Source organism: Lonchura striata, chromosome 1A, assembly GCF_050655825.1.
Source record: "Lonchura striata isolate lonStrDom1 chromosome 1A, ASM5065582v1, whole genome shotgun sequence".
Classification (NCBI taxonomy): Eukaryota; Metazoa; Chordata; class Aves; order Passeriformes; family Estrildidae; genus Lonchura; species Lonchura striata.
This window is the reverse complement of record NC_140741.1, coordinates 36,102,725-36,123,071: the sequence shown is the minus strand read 5'-3', so window position 1 is coordinate 36,123,071 and position 20,347 is coordinate 36,102,725. Positions and strand designations below refer to the sequence as shown.

The 20,347-nt window shown below is 37.0% G+C and overlaps 1 protein-coding gene across 4 annotated transcripts in view; it reads left to right on the top strand.

The window, feature by feature from the left end:
• Positions 1–20,347, top strand: part of CPED1 (cadherin like and PC-esterase domain containing 1) — a 145,370-nt gene that overhangs the window by 58,437 nt on the left and 66,586 nt on the right. For all 4 annotated transcript variants that reach the window (XM_085569273.1, XM_021553506.4, XM_085569275.1 and 1 more), the window contains 9 exons: positions 3,433–3,575; positions 4,950–5,022; positions 6,630–6,797; positions 7,830–7,934; positions 8,999–9,168; positions 14,024–14,091; positions 14,418–14,462; positions 16,302–16,488; positions 19,261–19,429. In XM_085569273.1, the coding sequence (XP_085425399.1) occupies positions 3,433–3,575; positions 4,950–5,022; positions 6,630–6,797; positions 7,830–7,934; positions 8,999–9,168; positions 14,024–14,091; positions 14,418–14,462; positions 16,302–16,488; positions 19,261–19,429 (1,128 nt within the window). The remainder of the gene's footprint in view (positions 1–3,432; positions 3,576–4,949; positions 5,023–6,629; positions 6,798–7,829; positions 7,935–8,998; positions 9,169–14,023; positions 14,092–14,417; positions 14,463–16,301; positions 16,489–19,260; positions 19,430–20,347) is intronic.

Sequence of the window (20,347 nt, the reverse complement as noted above, 5' to 3'; positions counted from 1 at the left end):
CCAGTAGAGCAAGCCAGCCTGTCTTCATCAATTGTTATTAGAAATGTATGCATTATGTATCCTTTGTGTTTACTTGTTTTGTGTTTACTTGGAGGTTGATTGACAGTGTCAGAGGAGATGAGCTAATGGTGCTGTTGCTCTTCCTTCCAGTAATCCCCATCTGTCCTTACAAAACTTCAACTCCTTATGTTCCCTGTGCAGCACAATAGCACATCTTCTAACTTAGTCCTTCAATACCCACTGATTTAAGAGATTTAAGAAGTTAGAGAAAAGGTGTAAGCCAGAGCAGCAGGAATGTAAGTTGTGCACTCTGGAAAAAATTGCAAAATTCAGCTGAAGAGCCACCTTGGTGAGATGGGCCTTAATTTTAATTTTTTAATTTATTTCACATGAACAGTTTAATTAACAGTTAGTTTTGTCCTAAACAAGGAACTGAAGTGGAACAATTTCACTTGGAGATTATTCTGAATCTGAACTGACCTGAAAAATGTGGAGCTTCTTGTTCTTAATCTTTTTACCTCTCTATGGGAGAAACACAGCTTTGGTGGTCTTAGACTTTGGGAAACAAGGAATCCTTCTCAGCCTGTTTTGGAGATGAAATAGACTGTGATGTGAGGAGCTGCATAATCTCTAAATAATGCATCTGGGGCTCCTTTACTCCATAGGTCATGGAACTGCAGTACACATGGAAAACAGTATAGAAATGCAGTGTGATTTAATTAAAAAAATCAGCATCATGCAAATATACAAAGAACAGAGTTGAGGATAAACATGCACCCTTTGCTTCACCATTTCCTGCAGTCAGAAGTTTAATTTTATAACTTCAGTCATATATATTGTTGTAATTTTTTTCCCTACTGGCATTTCAAATAGCTTTACTAAAAAGACAAAAAGTTACAGGCACTATATACCTTCAGCACAGATCTGTGCACAGGTCACCATTCTTGTAGTCAGAAAAACTTGGAAAGGCAGCCACTTGTTGAAATAAAAACAGAGGTGATAAGAGCAGGAAAGCAAACAGACCAAATTCCTACCCTTCAGTTATTTACCAGCACAACTGGATGGAGTTAGTGAAACTGAAGAGAGCAAAAAGCAAAAGAGGATCAATGTTAGCTGCATATTCAAGTATCTCACATGGTTGGCTGTGAGCAATGTTACAGTATTTTTTTATAAAGGAAATTGAAAAGTGCTTATTACATTTAACTGCAATATGCTACCAGATGAAACTGAAAGCCATTCATCTGTGCCAGTGCAGAGCAGTGTGCTTGAAAGTATTCATGCTCACAAGGGGAGACTCCAAAACCGTCTAGAAAATTCTGTGGACTAGTTGTAGAGAAGTGTGCTGTAAGTTCTGGTGTCAGCACATCATAGCACATCACCAGGAACTAGCGCTGTATGCAGAGATCCATACTGGTTCTATTCCTGTTCAACATCTTCGTTAAATGCCTGGATGATTTGGCACAGTGTATACTCAGCAAGTTTGCCAATGACAGAAAACTGGGAGGAGTGGCTAATGCATCAAAGGATCATCCTGCCACCTGGAAGGACCTCAGCAGACTGGAGCTAAGGGCTGAAAAGGACCTCATGCAGTTCAACATGGGGAAGTGCAGTCCTGCACCTGGGAAGGAACAGCCTCAGGCAGCAGCATGTGCTAGAGGCCAGCAGCTGGAAAACAGCTTTGCAGAAAAGGGTCGAGGACACCTAGTTGACCATCAGCCAGCAGTCTGCCCTTGTGGCACACCTGGAGTATTGTGTCCAGTTGTGCACTCTCCAGTACAAGAGGGATGTGGAGGAAGTCTGGGGTGGGGGGTGTGGTCAAAATGTGATTAAGAGTCTGCAGCGTTCCTTATATGAGGAAATGCTGAAAGAATTGGGACTGTTTAGCCTGGAGAAGCTTCTCAGATGCCAGAGGAATGTCATCAAAGTGTATGAATCAAAGCTGAAGGGAGGCTGTAAAGAAAACAAAGTCCCTTTCAAGGGTGCCTAGTGACAGAACAGGAGGCCATAGGCACAAACTGAAACATGGCACATTCCTTCTGAGCATCAGGAAATACTTTTACTTTGAGGGTGACCAAGCACTGGCACAGGTTGGCCAGAGATGTGGAAGTCTTTATCCTTGGAGGTATTCAAAAGCTTTCTGGAGGCAATTCTGTGTAACCGACTGTAGATAAATCTGCTTAAGCAGAGGGGCTGGACCAGGTGACCTCCAGAGCTCCCTGTGGTTCTGTGATCATGCCTTGGAGCCAAATTATCACATTAAACTTTGTTGTGGACTTTTACCAAGGCCCAGGCTTGGGTAACCTGTGTGCTGTGGACACTTGTTCATGGCTGTAGCAGTCCAAGGCAGATGGAGAAGTGCCAAGCGTATGAGTCCTCAGGAGGGTTGTCTACAGAAGCCTACATGCTTCCATCATGTTGCCCCACTGGGGCATGTATTAGTGGGTGGTAATAGAAAATATATACTGACATTTCTAAATAAATGTCATTGAGAAATTCCCAGAAATAATCAGAAATTTTTCCTTTCTTAATGTTAATATAAAATGTGCTCTGCGTATACTTTATATGCCTTATTTCTGAAGATAGTATTTTTTTGTTATGTGAAAGTGTCTCTTTGGTAGTATAGTGCTACTTTATTATGAAACAGTTTTACATAGTTCAGATCTTAACTGGGTTCTGTGCTGTATGATAACTCTAATGGAAAAACAGTTCAAAGGCAGCCCCTTTCTTAGCACCAAGTACTACAAAACTTGCCTATGTCCCACTCTTCACTGGGTCTCTGTGCTGCTCCAGTTGTTTCCCTGAATCTCTGTCTGAAGTGATAATAAGAGTGAATTTGCATGAGTGATGAAAGCACCTGGGGACAGTACTGTGCAGACCAGTAAATATGCCATTGGGAGGATATATGAGTCTGAAAGCCACAGAATATGCAGAGTTCCGTCAAAACACAGGCTCCGGTGGATGATCATTTTTTTCCAGCCTCTTTCTTCTATACTCTGTTTAAAACTTGTTGACTGGGGGTAAGGATTTGTAGTTGAGGTTCAATGGGATAGTCCTTGGCACAGTATGTTAGGAAAACAGAAGGCTTTTACTTTGAGTCTGCTATTACCCACTGATGAAGATACAAGCATTTTTTTTGAGTATTTTGCCTAAAACCAATGACAGCAAAAGATTTAATCAAAGTAAGCTTAGATTCTGAGCAATATTTTTAAAACCATTAATACAGATTTTGTTTCTGATATACTTCTTTGTAAATAAAAAGTCATTCTCTATTAGTATGCTGTGTGGAGCTTTTCATTGCACCTGATTGTACAAATGAATAAGAATTGAAGATGATATTCCAAGGCAATTTTTATTTCTATCGGTCTTTTAATTTATGATTTTAAGCACTGATTTACTGTAAATGCTCAAAAATATATGTATTCTCTTTCACAGCTGCAAAAGTTTTTTGAGATATTCTTCAGGAATAGTTCTCCCCAACAAGCCTTCAACAACATGAAGGAGGCTATAAACAAACTTCTACTCATAACTGAGGTCTTCAGCAAATCATCTGCCTCAGGACCAAATTCTTTCCATCAGTAAGTGACTTGCAGTAGTCATTGTAATACTAGTGTCAAGATAGCTCCTTAGAACAGAATAAAAATTGCAGAAGATACACAAATCTTAAAAAAAAAAATTCCCATCTATTTATCTATTTCATATTTATAAAGTAAGGACATGCTGCATTTAAGGAGTATAACTCTTCAATATCCACAGTGTTTCTAGTTTGTGAAAAAGCTATGATGAATACTTAGGACCAGACGCTGTCCTAATGAAGTGTTTCAGGCAGCACAAATGAACAGAATTCACTCACAGTTGGGCTAGTCCTAACACACATAAAGCTCTATTTCCTTTCTGTGAGCATTCTGTCATATGTCAAATATTTAATGCTAGAGTAGCTCAGATTGTGTAGAGCTGGCTCTGGCAAGCAATCCGAACAAGAGACACTGTAAAACACTTTATAAAGTGTATGCTATGAAATATACCTAGGCACCAACATTCACATTTATGTGTGTAATCACTACTATTAGTGTTGTAATTCTTACACATAAATCAACCTCAATTATGTAATATTTTTACTAAATAAAATTATTATTTATTCTATGTATGTTATGTCCAATCTCTGACATTTTTATGATAAGTGCTAAATAAGTTGCTATTTATTAAATTTATGTGTTTAAGCTATTTTGAGAACCAGGTGTTTTAGTAGCAGTAATGTAAAGCTCATTATTTGACTTACACAAGTTGGCAATAAAGCTTACATTGTGAGTAGAGAGGGTAGTAAGGAGGGGAGGAGTGTAGTGGGGATGAAGCTCTTTTGACAGTGGCCCAAAATCTCTTTTTTACCAGTGAAATGGACTCTCTTGTTTGTGTGACACAAGACTTGCTTATAATTCCTGGCCCATGCCTCCAAACATCCCCATAGCTGCTGCAGAGCTTTTTGGCTCAAATGAGACTGCAGTGTTTCACCATCTCTTCCCCTCTAAATGTGTTTAAAGCTTTTGCAGGACCTCATTCACTTTCCTCTAAGGGCATTTCTTCCTTCAGCATAATTCACCTCCCTCTCTGTCAATCATTAAAAACACTTTTATATAGCACTATTTTCATGACCTCACAATCTGAGTCCTTCTATGCTTAATGCTGCTGGCTCTTCTTAGAAATTTATTTAGTCTGCATCACATGTTTTTTGACCTATGTGTGTATATTTTCCTGTATATGTTCTCCGGACCTGTGTGTGTATTGAATTTTACTGTGTATAGGGACATAATTCAGTTATGGGCTTGGCAGTACTAGGTTTATGATTGGAAACAATGATCTTAAAGGTCTTTTGCAACCTAAATTATTCTATGATTTTATATTTCATAACAGTACCTAACCTTACTGAAACCGATTCCTTCTATATTGTATTTCAGATGCAGCCAATGTTTTCAAATGCTAACCTTTGACATTGGATTCAGCATGTCCATACAACCAGTAGTTCTTAAGGTGAGAAAATTGCACAAATTATTGCTTCACTCAAAAAAATTACACCAAGAAGAACACAGCAGAAAAATCTCTTTGATCGATACCCTCAAATGTCTAAGAAATGTACCAACACTTTAATATATTAATTTGGGCTGATTGTGGAGAGTTCCTGTAGAAGAAATCAGTTTATAAGAGTCAGAACTCCTGTGGTGAAATTCACCAGACCATCAAAATGTGCAAACTTTTCAGTTTGCATTAAAAAAATTAACTGTTACCCCAAATGAATATCAGTGAAACAAAATCCACAGGAAGCACTGCATGAAAGTGGAGTTAGGTTTTAAATGTGACAGAACAAAGATGAATGGAGGAAGTTAAAAAAACACAATGGGCTTTTAATACAAATTAAAGTTCTCCATAAATTGGATTGTACTTCTTCATTTCACTACATGCTTTGATCTCCACTGTGCTGCCTTCTTCCTGGATGATTCACAAGGTCCTTAAAACCAGGGAAATGAGACCTGTGCCGGTTTTTGTACCACTCCTGCCTCAGAACAACCTGTCCTGAAACAATTATTGTACTGCTTTCCAGTTGTTCTCATTAAGTCCTGTATATACATGAATATGCATATTGCTAGGTATGCAAAATGTTTATTTATATTTAAGATAGACAAATATTAACAAAAATTAGTTAATATATCCCCACTTAAAATCTCTTCAAGTGTTTGGCAATAACACTGCAGTCAATCTCTGCATTCTTCAGAAAAAAGCCTTTAAACACATAGGAAAAAAAATCCTTTAAACACATAGGGAAAATGCACATACAAAAGGAATTTGCAGAATTTAAAAAGTCCATGAAGACAATATTTTTAATTAGTTTGAGAAGAGTTATTTAGCTAGTACAACAAATGTGGCATGTCATAACAATTTAATAATTGTATACAAGGCTGTAAAAATTATCCCAGAAGAGTTTAAAAAATAAACATAAAATATAACACTTACCTTCCTCCATAGACGTTTAAACTATTATCCATTATCCACAAGTTTATAGTAAATCAGTAAGATTTAGTATTTTCTTCTGAAAAAATCAAATGTCTCTAGAAAATAGCTGTTGATAATTAATGCAACATTGACTTTGACAATTATAACTTTTAATTTATATTATGTACACAATATTGTGCATGAATACTATTAATATTGATGCTATAATCGTGTTCATTAATGTTTTAGTCATATTTCATAACCATTAATTTGTTAATTGTGTTTATATATTGTAAAACTTATACTTTCATCTGTAGTAACAGATGTCCTGTAGTAATCCTTAGCACATGAGTTTTTAGTAAGTTATATTAACATATAATCTGATACTTTATATTTTTATCAAATTTCAAATCAAATATGGTAAAAATCTTTTCACATGTATCTGCAATACTGCACTCTGTCCACTGAAGGGCAGCAAACATTGCGGTATGGAGTTGTGACAGAACTTGTGGCAAAGCATTTGTTGTTTTATAATCCTGTCAGTTTGTGTTATTACCTTTTTTCAAAGTTCCAGTTTCGTATTTATTGCTATGAAGAGACTGGAATTTTATTTAAACTTTAAATTTTTATAATTTTTTTTTTTCCAACAGGTGCATGAAAACTTTGACTTCCAAGTTGAGAATGAATCAACTACTCAGGACCAAATTTCCAAAGAACTTCTTTTTGAAGATACATTTAAATTTCTCTTATCTAATGAATCCTCAACATCCAGTTTCATAGAAGCTTTGCAAAAAGTATATGAGTCATCTGTGAGCAAGGTAGTTCATTCCAACTTTTTCATATTATTATTTGAAAATATTTAATTTTAAATTGTGTGCTTCTGAAATTGTTGGTGCCAACTTATAGAATTATTATTTATAATAGTAAATTAGTATTTATTTAATTTATTAATTTATTAAATAAATTATTTTTATTTATTATTTAGGGATTTACTAAATCAGAAACATTTTTTATTGTATTCTGAGGTGTAAAACTGTTAGTATATTGAACAATTGAATATTCTTTTGTAAAACTTCTATTCTAAAATTATGTCATTTTCAAAAATAATATGATTTAAAGATATATTTAAAGCTTTTAAAAAAAGCTGTTTTCCCACTCTTTTTTTAAATGGACTTTTTTTAATATAAAGATTTGTGTGTTTTCACAATTTCATCCAGAATTGGTTAACTCATGCACGGCAATCCATGAGCATCAGAATTAGATTATGTTTTTTACAACTTTGTGTCTAATTCTCAATGCAACAATTAGTGTTCTAGTATTTTTTTTTTTTTTTTTTTTGCATTTATAGATTCTGCATAAATTTTACTTCACTAGTGAAAATAATTTCTGACAAATGGAGAACCCTTTCAGTAGTAGTTCTCTTATTCTGGTAACTTTGAAGAATGCATTTCTGAGGAGTCTCCTGCTTGAAAGACTTATTGGGACTAAATTATCCAGGCAACATCTGCCCCTTGGACAGATGTGGCTAAAACAGGGCCATGGGTTCTAAATTTATGTCAGGATAAAACAGAAAGCTGCAGATATCCAGATATGCAGTGATAAAATTACGCAGCCTGTGTTCCAGAGACCAGTAGTTTCTGTGGGTTCATTTCTAGACAAAGCTAGGGCACAGTCAGCTTTGTTCTAGACTGAAAAATGGGATGAGCTATCTAGGAGCTGGCTGGCTGAGGTTAGGGCTAGTTGAGAGCTGCTGTAACTTGTTCCTTTGATCAGAGAAGGGATTGGGCTCTAATGAAAGCACATTGCTTTCCATGTGATTTCACCAGAACATGCTGTCCTTTCCTTCACAGGATGGAACATACAACAGGGAAGATGAGCAATGTTTCTCTTTGAGAGAGATAAATTCAATGACTACTTTCATAAAGGAGCTGAAGAGTCTTGGACAATTTGAGCTGGTAAAATAAATAGGGTTTTATTTTATATATTTTATGTAAATCTCATAACATTTCTCCTTCATTACCATTCTCTGCTATCTCTGGCACATGTAAGCAAGAATATAGAGGTAACACTGATTTTACTTTGGTAGATAATTTGAATTTAATTTAAAATAGGTAAAGAAATACAACTGAGTATTTGAATTGAGCTTCCACTGAACAGGACAGCTAAAGCAGAAATGGAGACCAGGAAATAGAAGGAAAGGAAAAGAAGGACAACCATGTAATTGACTGATCAGGTGATAAGAAAATAGAATGACAATGAAGCAAAAGCAGGAGTAAGTGGATAGCCTAGAGAGCAGGAGTAAGTGGATGGCCTAGAGAAAGTACAATACTGAGGTAATGATCTCAGTATCTCTCATGATCATATCTGCTGAGAGTAGATATAAATGAAAAAGTGACAAAAAAAAAGCAGGTGGAATATGTTCTCTTCTTCATGTTTTAAGTTTGTTTTTGGAGAAGAACACAGATGGAGGAATAACCATCAGTATCTGTGAATAGGCACAGTTAATGGGGGAAATGGTGAGTATTCAGAAAAGAAAGGATCTGCAAATTAATCTGTTGCTCAGAAAGTGTGCAGAATATCAGAATTTCTCTGAGACTTCCTGGATGAGTATTAGGGATGGAGACAGATGACACTTTCTGAAGAAGGATTGAGTCTAATAGATCTAGACTCATAAAATCATGTGTGTTGAAAGGGGCCCAGGAGGATCATCAAGTCCAACTCTTAAGTGAATGGCCAATACAGGGATTTAAGCTGTAACTTTGGCATTATTAGCTTCATGCTCTGATCAACTGAGCTAACTCAGGGCCAGTTCAGAGGCAGAGGACATCAACTTCCATGCCAATACTGGTAATCCTGATTTGCAAGGCTGGGCATGACTGTCCTTTTCTAAGTACGTGAGAAAGAACATTAATATATAACCAGTCCTATGCTGTATATACTGTCTTCTGATCATTTTCCACATCTTTGCACTCTACAAATATCATACTGTGTTGTCTCAAATCAGTGTCTTTCTTCTCAGCTTTTTCCTTCTTCTGCACCCAAGATCCAAATGTTGCTGCGCGACCTTTATCGAATGGTAGATCCAATGAGGCGGCTTAGTTCAGTCCTGTCTGTGCATTGGTTGCTTTCCAATGTCCTTCAACAGTTCCAGTTCATGAATAAAGAGGCACATACAAATCTTTCAGAGTGGTAAGATAACTATTTTATATTTTGAAGGTAGCTTCTCAAGTTATATAATTGCAATATTTCCAGTGAGCAACATAAAACTTAATCCTTCAGTAGATGTAGGTGAGCTTGCAACCCTTGAGATGAAGGTCGATCATCCCATATGGAACCCTGTCAGCCATTCTGCCATCAGAACTGTAGCTAAGTTTCTAAATAGAACAGGTTTTGTTTCTTTATCTAATGTGGAGGACTCTGGATTGAAAATTAATTGGAACTATAGTAAAGTTTTTTAAGAAAGATTAATGAAGTACATTTTTTTCTGAAAAACTGTAAACTCTAAATTAGGAGCATTTCGCAGGGTTAAGACTGTCTTAAGTTATGCACCAATTAAAAGCAAAACTGTAAAGAAAATATAAAATATCAGGTGAAGATTTTTCCAAAAGAATTAATAATTTTGATTTGCTCCAAATTTTCTGTCCAACAAAAGACAGGTCAGAGAGCATAATGCTCCGAGAACATAATTTTAACTCCTTATGAAAAGATGAAAAAAATGCTGTAATGACAAGGTTAAATCCACTGAACTTTTGACAAGAAGTTTTTACTTTCATGAGGAGAGGCAGGGAGGCAGGGAGGCAGGGAGGCAGGGAGGCAGGAAGGAAGGAAGGAAGGAAGGAAGGAAGGAAGGAAGGAAGGAAGGAAGGAAGGAAGGAAGGGAGTAAACTTGTAGTATACTCTTAGTTATATATGTTTGGTATAAATTTTTTCAAACTGTGTTTTCTGTTTTCATTATCTATTAGTTAATGATATTTCATATACGTTTATGCCATATTAACTACTGACATTTATGATTTACAAATAAGGACCTGGGAACAGAGGCACATTATACAATGTGTATGTCCCCGTCCACTGCATCTCACAATGAATGCATAAATTATATTAGTACATACATTTTGCTGGGAGAATTCTGTAGTGAGTATATAAGGCATCTGTAAGATTTCTTAAGTTTTAATTTTGTTCCTCATTGAATAGGGCATGGCTTTCAGCAAATCAGTAATTGTCTATGTTTGTTTGCTTTACTGTAAAGGGGAGCTTATACTTTATCACTGTACTAGGTAACTGTTTATTAGTGTTTTAAATATACACAGCTCCATGAAAGAACTAAATTATTGTTGTTCTGCTGACCACTCTGATCACTCAGTGAGAAGTAACTCAAAGATGCAGCTGCTTGCATTCATATGTAAGCCCTTGCCCTTTTGCAGAAATATTTAGGTTTGCATATCAAAGCATACCAGCCTTTAGCAGCTTTCTGTTCTAATCTAAGCTGTGCCACTCACTTTGAGCAAGCCCCTTGGCCTCATTTTTTTCCTTCAAGCTCAACATTATTGTATGTGTATAAATATGCAGAAATACCATGACCTTTCCCTAGGGCATAGGCCAATCTGCTTCTTTGCTCTTTATTTTTCTGCAGTGGCTAAGCTAATAACACCATTCCCTTCATTCACTGTATAAAAAGCCATGTCCTTTGACATTGCTAAATCAGAATCTTCCACTCCTTTTTCTACATGCATGTGAGGGTGATGCATGTGTCAGATATGCATGTGATTATACTTAATTGCAAGGAAGAAAGAGTTGTACTTAGTCCCCAAATAACTCAGGTACGCATTATCTTTGAGCTTTGATTAATCTTTTTCTTTCCCCAGCTTTGATGAGTTTTTATATCAGAACACTTTTCCTGAATTTCTTCAGTTAAGGCCAGGCTGTTTGTTCAATTTAAACAGTTCTTATTTCTCTGACTGTGAAAAACTGGTATTTCTGTTTATCAAATCTAGTAATTGCATAACTGACTGTCCAAGCAGACAAGAAAAGTAGTGACTTCTGACTGAGGTCTTGTACAGTTACTTCCTTCACTAGCCATGACTCCATAGGATGAAGGCAGGATACAAGGACGTTTTCTAGTCTACACATTTTAACTCATTTCATGTATATGACTAGTGTTGAAACCATAAATGGTATTAGTGAACTCTTGAATTCCTTATGCAGGAGAAACAGAAGAACTCTAGAAACTTATCTCAAACTATGATGATATAATTAGCCTAGGTGAAAATGACCACCTCAGATGTATTCATATAAGATACTACACTTAACATGTACTCTGAAAAAAAAATTCATTTTTTATGGACTTTCTTCAACTCTATGCAGTTTATGCTCATTATATGACTAGGACATACATAACTGCTGTCTTTTGGAATAGGGGCAATGAGGTGTCATGGAAAGTATATTTGGCTATGTCAGATAGGGTGGAAGAATCAGATTAGTGAGTAAAGCTAACCCTTCTGTATCTGCAAAAGACAAAAGCCTAAGCAGCTCAAAAAGCTGCAAATGTTTTTTTGAAATCAACTGATGTATTTGAAAAAGTGGTTCTAACTTCTCATATGCAAGCCCTATTTTAGTTCCAACTGGAAGCATCAACCCTCAAACTGAATCTGGGCTGAAAATACTTTTTTGGTATTTAACTTGGTCATGTAAATTACCTGAGAAGTCAGAGGAATTAACATGTTTCAGACTGTGGGACAGAAAAAGGCAATGACAATGGAAAAAAAGGCTAAGATCACTGACCTAGAATGGGAGGAGGGAGAGACAGAAGGAAGAGGAAATAAAAGATAGTTTTAAGTGCCAGAAAATTAATCCCACTCTTGCATCTGAATTTTGTTACTTCACATCTGAAGATCACCACAAGGTATTTCATTTAAGGACCCAAATGCCCACATGGAAACTGTGACTGAAGCCAAACAAACACTCTACAAAATAGAGAACTAATTTTGGAGAGAACTACATAACATTATCTAAAGAAAGAAAATGCATAACTTTACTGAATATTGAAATATGGCCTCAATCTTGAGTTTATGACCCATTAAAACTTGCACCATTCACAACTAACATATCCATCAGAGACACCTAAAATGACTAGTTTTTTTCTTTTTATATTTAAATTTTGTTAAATATTCTATTCATACATGTCCTTCATTGCTTATATCTGATTGCATAGACAATCAGAGCAATATTACTATTGCTACAGTCAATCCTTTGCCTTTCTTATTTGCTGAATCCGAGAGATTCCCAAAGAGCGGGTTCACAGTTAATAGTTTGGGATGTACACATTGGGAATCTGCTGAAAGGTTTGACGAGCATGCACTCACCAAGAATACTGACATATAGACATTGGTTTCATTAGAGCTAACTGCAAAGTGTGTAGGCAAAGAGCACATCTGAACTTGACACCTACAAGATACCTAAGTAAATAGTAAATAGGGGCCACTCAAACAGATGAAGGTCCTTTCTTAAGTAATAGCATATGAAGGAAAGGAGTCTGCAAAGCCCTCTGTATTAGGAGGAGCTTCATAATTGCATCATATCTCAGTCTGCTGATTGCAAGGATCTTGGACAAAAGAAAGCTTCATGGTGCTGATGATTAAAAAGCTCAGGCTGTAGCACAGATAAATCATTGAACCACAGAGTCATTTATATTGGAAAGGTTTCTCTCATCCTATCATGCATTACGTGGGAGAATGACTCCACCTGGTACAACCTTGTTTCAGGCAGTTGTAGAGTGTGATAAGGTCTCCCCTGAGCCTCTTTTTCTCCAGACTAAACACCCTCACCTCACTGAGCCACTCCTCATAAGGCTAGTGCTCCAGCCCCTTCCCCAGCTTCATTACCCTTCTATGGACATGCTCCAGTGCCTCAATGCCTTTCATGTAGTGAGAAGCCAAAACTGAGCATAGGATTCAAGGTGTGACCTCACCAGTGCTAAGTGCAGGGGGACAATCACTGCTCCAGTCCTACTGCCATGTTGTAATCTGAGTATCTTTCTCTAATATGATTTCTAAATATTACATTTTGCTAACCCTGCTGTAATCAGATATAGTTATTATATCTTTTAATGCTGTCTGAAGTTAATGGCAGTCTCTACAGATTTGAGATTCATAAAGGTCATGCTGTTCCTTTGTGAGTGGTGGTGGCTCTCCTGCCACATGCCTGAGGTATTCTCTGACTAAACCAAAGTCTGTCATTTTATAGAGTTAAGACATGTTGCTTTCACTGTAAAGCAGGTTTTGGGACCAGGCAAGCAAAAAAGGAACAGCAAAGAGAAAAAATATTTTTTGTTCGGGTACTAGGTGTATGAAGCAAAGTGACGCAGAGTCCCCAGGCAGATGCAAAGGAGAGTTGCTTCATTGCAAAAGCCAGGCCTTTATCAGTTACATAGTTTTAAATCATAACAAACATAATCCAACCAACCACCATACAGTACGTAATAACGATAATGAACATGTAATAGTTATATAACTTTTTTTTCTCCTTCTAATTCAGCTGAGTCACTTTGGGATAGTCTTTCTACTTTAGCTGAAGCAGCAGGCCTGAGCCATGATTTTACAAGGGTAACAAGGCCCTTATTTCATAAGGCTTTACCTATATGCAACAGCATTTGACAGATGTTAGCTTTCACTTCCTTGACAAACAGAAAGAGGGGTACAAAATTACTTGCAACTTGGAAAGCAAGCCCTGCAAGAATAGGGTTTATTTTCTTCTTGGCTACATCCACTCTCCTTTTTCCAGCAATGCAACTATATTTTGTATTTTTTTTTCTTTTGATGTGATGTACTGCCATGTATTATGGAATGTGTATTTTCTGTTATGGTCACTCAGGTAATATCTCTAATGCTGGGAATATGAATCCAGAAGATTAATTTTTCTATGGAGAATACTAAAATACCATGTGTCCTGGGATACCATAAAGAAATATTTTGCAAAATATTTCATTGTTTCTGTTCCTTCCATTCATATACTAATATGAATGACAATTCTGCTATTGAATTGACAGGCAACTTTCTCAAGAAAATATGAGTCCTAAGCAGAATGTTCCTTCTGACTTCAGGAAAAATCATGAAGGTAAGGGTTTAGAATGAGGTCATTTATACAGTATGTTTTTCCTATTTGTATTATTTTTGAAAACATGTGGATTTAGATCACATTGCCTTGCATTTCAGCTGGAAAGTCTTAGCTTACTCTATGTAAAAGACCAATTTCTTCCTTATCTTATGTAAGTGGCTATGTGGGGCCCATGAGCAGCATTTGCAAGCCTAAAGTGAAGATCTCACACTGTAAAGAATTAAAGTACAATGTGTCTCTTAAAAGTAAAAGATGGGTGCTTCTCCAATAGGACTATAATCAGAGGGAGAACAGAAAATTATTATCTGTTTTTGTTTGTCTTTCAGCATTGCATTATTCCAGTAAGACTGGAGAAAGACAATGCAGTTATGGTAAGTAAAGGTCTTTCAAGACCACAGAGGGGAAAAAAATTCTTGAAAAAATTTCTTGGGTTTCTCTACATTAGCTCTAAGTGAATAGAGTATTTGTAGGCTTTTACTGAGGAAAAAAAAAAAAGGATTTTAAGTATCAAGAATGTTTATAAAAATTCAATATATGGGCTATTGTGTTAAATAAGCCTCAAAACTAAACTTTGCTGTATATGCATATTAATGTATTCCAGAACTCATTGATCCCTTGTCACACTTCAACATACTTTTGCCCCTCCTATTTCCAAAAACCTCAGCATACATTTGTTCTTGTGGAAAAACCTTTAAACTTGTCTGGAGTTTAATCAGCTTTGTTTAAAGCTTTGTCTTCAGCTCCATAATGGAGTATTAAGGAGCCACTTAAGAAATGAGGAGTTTCTCTAAAATATCTGCTTGTAGGAATATTTAAAGTATTTTTAAAGATATGTAAAGATACAAAATATTTTTTTTTTATTTTTTGGTGGTAGCAGTACTTTCTGCTGCCTTCCTCATTCTCAAATTATTTGAGGAGCATGTTTTTAAATGTGAAGCAATTACTCTGTGGTGGAAAGGTTTTGCTACCCATTGAGCCTCATGTCCCCTCTGTTCTCATGCTGCCTCCAGGAACTATTGTGCCAGATAGAGACCAGAAAAACTCCTGAGCTGGCTGAGTGGCATCACCATTCTAACTGCATGATCCTTTATTTTAAAAATACCTCAATATATTTTACTTTGAAATTCCTCCTCATTTTTAAGCTAGTAGTGAGACAACATTTCTAAGTAAGGCATAGAGAATATGGAGAAATGTTTATACTCATCTGTAGGGGGGTTATTAAATACCTTCTGTGTGTCAATGTGTAAGTCTCTATTCCCCTACAAAGCTAGCCCAAATTCTGTTCTTCCATTGGAAATCTTCCTTTAAATTTTAATCCATGTAAGAGAGTTCTCAAATTGCCCTGTTTTGTTTCTAAGGGCAGATATTCAAAATATATTTGCATAATTTTTGAGTCTTTTAAGCCACAAGATTTTTCAGATATTATACTAAAGGAGTTTCCTATTGGTAATATTTTCTGAAACACCCAGTTTAAAACATGTACTAATGAATATACGTGTAAAGCAGTTTTGAATGTGTTATACTATAAATCTGAATCAAACAGGCTGGATTAAAATATTTGTCATAAGTAGATGCCAACAAATAACTATTCTCATGAGTAATTTGGCAAACACTATGACATAAAGGACACATTTGAGCAAATAGGATTTGATTATGGAGATTTCATACACAGGAAAGGAGCTGGAATTTGTTGATATAGGAATTTTAATAAAACATTCTTTCAGCTGTACTGCAAATGACCCCATGTGTCTTGATATCTTCATGTGACTTGTTCTTGTGAACAGTAAGAGTATGTCTAACTTATTTTGATTTTTATTGGAAATTACACTTGTACATAAACCCTGTACACAGCCTGGTACCTAAGCAGGTTATGAATTTTGGCCACCTCTTCTTTAAGTTTCACTTAACTAACTAGAGTCAGATCTCACAGATTTAATCCTTCCATTTTCAAAGGCTTACTGTTGGCTTTGAGTTTTGTCATAGGACTTAAGTGATTGGACACCGAATGTTTAAAATCCCTCCAAGGCATACAGATTTCTCTCAAGTGCCATTACAACTCCATTAAAACTTTGCAGCAGGATTATGAGTCTCAAAGTCACTAGGCATTAAATATCTTACCACCATACATGGTATCAATTTGCCAGAAATTGCATGTTCCAAAATGTTCATACAGTTCACTTATTTTTTTCTTTTATATCTTCTTGGAACAGATAAAGATACCCTCTCTCATATCAGACAGATCTTCACCAGTCCACAGCTGGATTTGAATCCTCAGTTTAACCCAAAGATCAGAGAATACTATGCAGAAGTGCCATTTGACATGGTGACAGTGAAGATAGGAGCAGAACCCTCCAACTGTCAATGCCATGTACACCTCGACAACAAGAAAGGGCCAAGGTATGAGCAACAAAATATGAGTGTAAAAACTTAATTTTGGAAATATGTCATAGTGTTCCAGATTTTTTTTTTTTTGTTTGTTTCCAAAGCCCCAGAACACAAATAGATTAATCACAGGAAAGTCAGGAGGAGTTCAACACTGAGAAACTTGTATTATTTCTAACATCCTGAAGGCAATGGTCATATGTTGTTCTCAAGCCATAATTAACTCTAGCTTAATGGAGTGTACAGCTCCAATATCTCACCCAGCTTCTTCAGTCACTGACAGCATCAAAGCTGGGTGGGAAAAGACTACTGCCTACAGTAGATGACAGAGAATCTGAGCTTTTGTGTCCAGGTGTTAATTTTGCACAGTGCCCTAATCTGCTGCCCTGCTGGGCTTGGTCTGTTTACATGCCTCAAAATAGGGCAGTTGGCTTCCAAAAGAGAAATAAGTTCAATTTTACTAACTCAGAATGATTCATTTTTGTCATAGTTGCAGTATAAGGGATTGTCATAGAATCACAGAAGTCACATTGAAAAAGACTCTTAAGATCATCATGTCCAACTGTTAACCCAGCATTGCCAAGCCCACCACTAAACCACATCCCTAAGTGCCACATCTACATGGCTTTTAAATTGCTTCCAGGATGGTGACATAGCCACTTCCCTGGACAACCTGTTCCAATGCTTAACTACCCTTTCAGTGAAGAAATTCTTCCTAATATCAAACCTAAACCTCCCCTGGTGCAACTTAAAGCCATTTCCTTTTGTCCTGTCTCTTGGGAGAAGAGACTGACCCCCACCTTCTACAACCTTCTGTCCAGTAGTGGCCAAGAGTGACACAGTCCCCCTTCAGCCTCCTTTACTCTGGAATAAATACCCCTGGTTCCCTCAGCCACTCCCTATCAGACTTGTGATCCAGTGCCTTCACCTTGCTTCCTTCCTTCTTTGGATATGCTCCAGTCACTCAATCTCTTCGTTGTAGTGAGGGGCTCAAAACTGAACACAGGATTTGAGGTGTGGCCTCACCAGTGCCAAATAGATGGGGCAATCATTGGCCAGGTCCTGCTGGCAACATTATTCTTAGTACAGGACAGAATGCCATTGAGCACACACTGGGTCATGTTCAGCAGCTCTTGATCAGCACCCTCAAGTCCTTTTCTACCAGGCATCTTCACAGCCACTTTGCCCGCAGCCCGGAGCTCTGCCTGGGGTTATTGTGACTCAAGTGCAGGACCTGGCACTTGTCCTTGTTGAAACTATACACTTGGCCTCAGCCCTTCCATCCAGCCTATTCAGATCCCTCTGCAGAGCCTTCCTCCCCTCCACTGGATCAACATTCCCACCCAATAATGTTATCTGCGGTCTGACTAAGGGTGCCCTCAATCTCCATGTCCATGTGATTGGTTTGGCCATCCAGCCAGATTTTTACTCAGCAAAATGTATGTGAATGTAACGTGTGAGCAGCAGTTTTCTCCAGAAGAATGCTGTGGGAAACAGTGCCAAGGGCTTCACTAAAATCTAGGTAAGCAACAATCATAGCCTTTCTCTCATCCACTAAGAGAGTCATCTTGTCATCCATAGGAGTCCCCAGTTTATGTGATCTTTCAGAGAACTATAAAGCTGGACAATAGAGGAGAGAGCAGAGTCATCACTAAACATCATTTCTGAGCACTGACCCACAATAAATCATGACATTTAATTGCTGCTATGAACCTTGGCACAGTTCTGTCTTTCCCAGCCAGCTCTGTCAGAGACAACAGCATGTACCAGGGACAATATCGATAGGTACTTTGGGTATGACCTGGTTTTTAAGGTTGGGAGGAACAAAAAGTGTTTATTTTTCTGGGCCAGGTACCTCAGAATCAGAGAACTGGCTTATTTACATACTAGCCATTAGTGAGTGGATAAATGGGAGAACAGGGACAGTGATTTACTTGGGAAGAAAAATTCTTAACCATGTCAGAGCTAACTTTGCTTCATGACATTAAGTGCTTAGCCAACACACCACCTTTTGACTGTGAAGCAGATGCTTTGACCTAGAATGTCTGCTACTAACCAGAAAATCTATGCAGTTGTTACTGATCTAATGCCCAATATGTTTCCTGTATTTTCAATAAGAAATTAGTCTTGATTTATCATTTCAAAAGAAACTGTCATTAAGATCATCCCCCCAACATTTTGCAGTTTTAATGTTAACTGAAGTTCACATGAAGTCAACACAAATATATATATGTGAAAACCTCAAAGATTTCTTCCTTGTAGAATGAAAAAGAATAGCAAGATGTCCTTTACACTGAAAAGTAAAAGCCCTGCATGTGCACGTTTTGTGCCTTTCAGCATTTATTTCCCTGCTTAAGGAAGAAGAGCACAGCTCAGCTTTGCTCTGGTTTGTCTCTCTTGAGCAGTTTGTCTGGGAATCCATCACATTTGGCTAGTGGACAAATTCAGCAGCTAGCTACACTTCTGATTGTATTTGTTTTCCTACTGACTTCATCACGAATTTGATTTTAAAATTATTTCATTCACAGATTTCATGTCAAAATATTTGCCACTGCCACTGTTTTGATTAAATGTCACTCTCAATTACTTTTTCTTCTTGAAAGAACTTCAAATACTTACAAATCCTATTTTGCACTGTTTTTATTTAAAAGCTCATGTATTTTGTAAGAGAAAGAAAATGTTAGAAGTAGCAGTCTCTAGGAGCAAGTAAAGTTTAGCAGCCATAGATAAAAGAGTTTCTTTGTTTCTTCAGTGCTTATTGCACTTCTTTCCTCTTTTGTCATACAGCATTGCTAACTACCCCCTTGGCCTTGGATTGAACAAAGTCATCATTCTCTTAACGGATGATTCGCAGCCCAGCCCCGAGATTGTGAGCAGCTACAGAATCACAATTTATCGAGAAGACCGCCCTAGCCTCCCTTTGTTTGATGACTATGTGGTGTGTGGGTTTGTGCAGGTATTGTCTCTGCATTCTTTGCTATACACATTAATAGGTGTAGCTGGTTTCTGTTCATCCCATGGTATAAATTAGGGTACATGAGCCAAAGCTCATGCAGAGCCAATTTTTGTTGAGATTGTATGAAATTCAGCATATACGCAACATTTTGGATATAAAAGGCAAGCCCAGTGTAAGTGCCTGATACCATGTATTTGAGAGCTCCAGGTTAAGTAATCCTTACTTTGGTCAGCCAAAACTTTCTTATAATTTTTCATAACTGTCTCTCACTGACATTGGAGCCATGGAAATCCTTTTATCAGGAAAGATATTTATGATGATAGTCTCTTTATCGGTGTTCAAGACAAATGCTGCTACATAATTTATGAATGAAAACTGTTTATTCTAGGTCAATAAACACAGTAAAAAAAGACTCACTCATAATTCCAAAGGAAGGGATGACTGTTGCTTACATCAAATTTATCCAAATACAAATTTGGGAATGCACATAATTTACTCCCAACAAATAGCAGTCCTTAGGAAGGAGTAGGCCTGTTGAGTGAAAAAAGGAGCAGTTTATCTGATATGGCTTAATAAGGGCTGGGAGAGAGGAGTTCAGGCTAAATTAGACACAAAAATGGAAGAAACTTAATGAAAATAACAGTAAAGATTTCAGTTAGTGAAACTATAATGATAAAAATATTATGCATCAGAGAGAAAACCTGGGACACATGTTGGATCAGAGCAGTTTGTATTCCAGTTTGAGGACTAAATGTTGGGTGCTGCTTGATATGATGCACAAAGATAAGGCAGTTCAAAGCAGGAAGTGACATTGTAAATAGTAGTCACTGGCAGTGTATTTTTCTTCAGAATTTTAGGCAGATTAAAAGGATTGGTGGGTTCATTCCAGAGCATCGAGGAGTAAAATATTTTGTCACA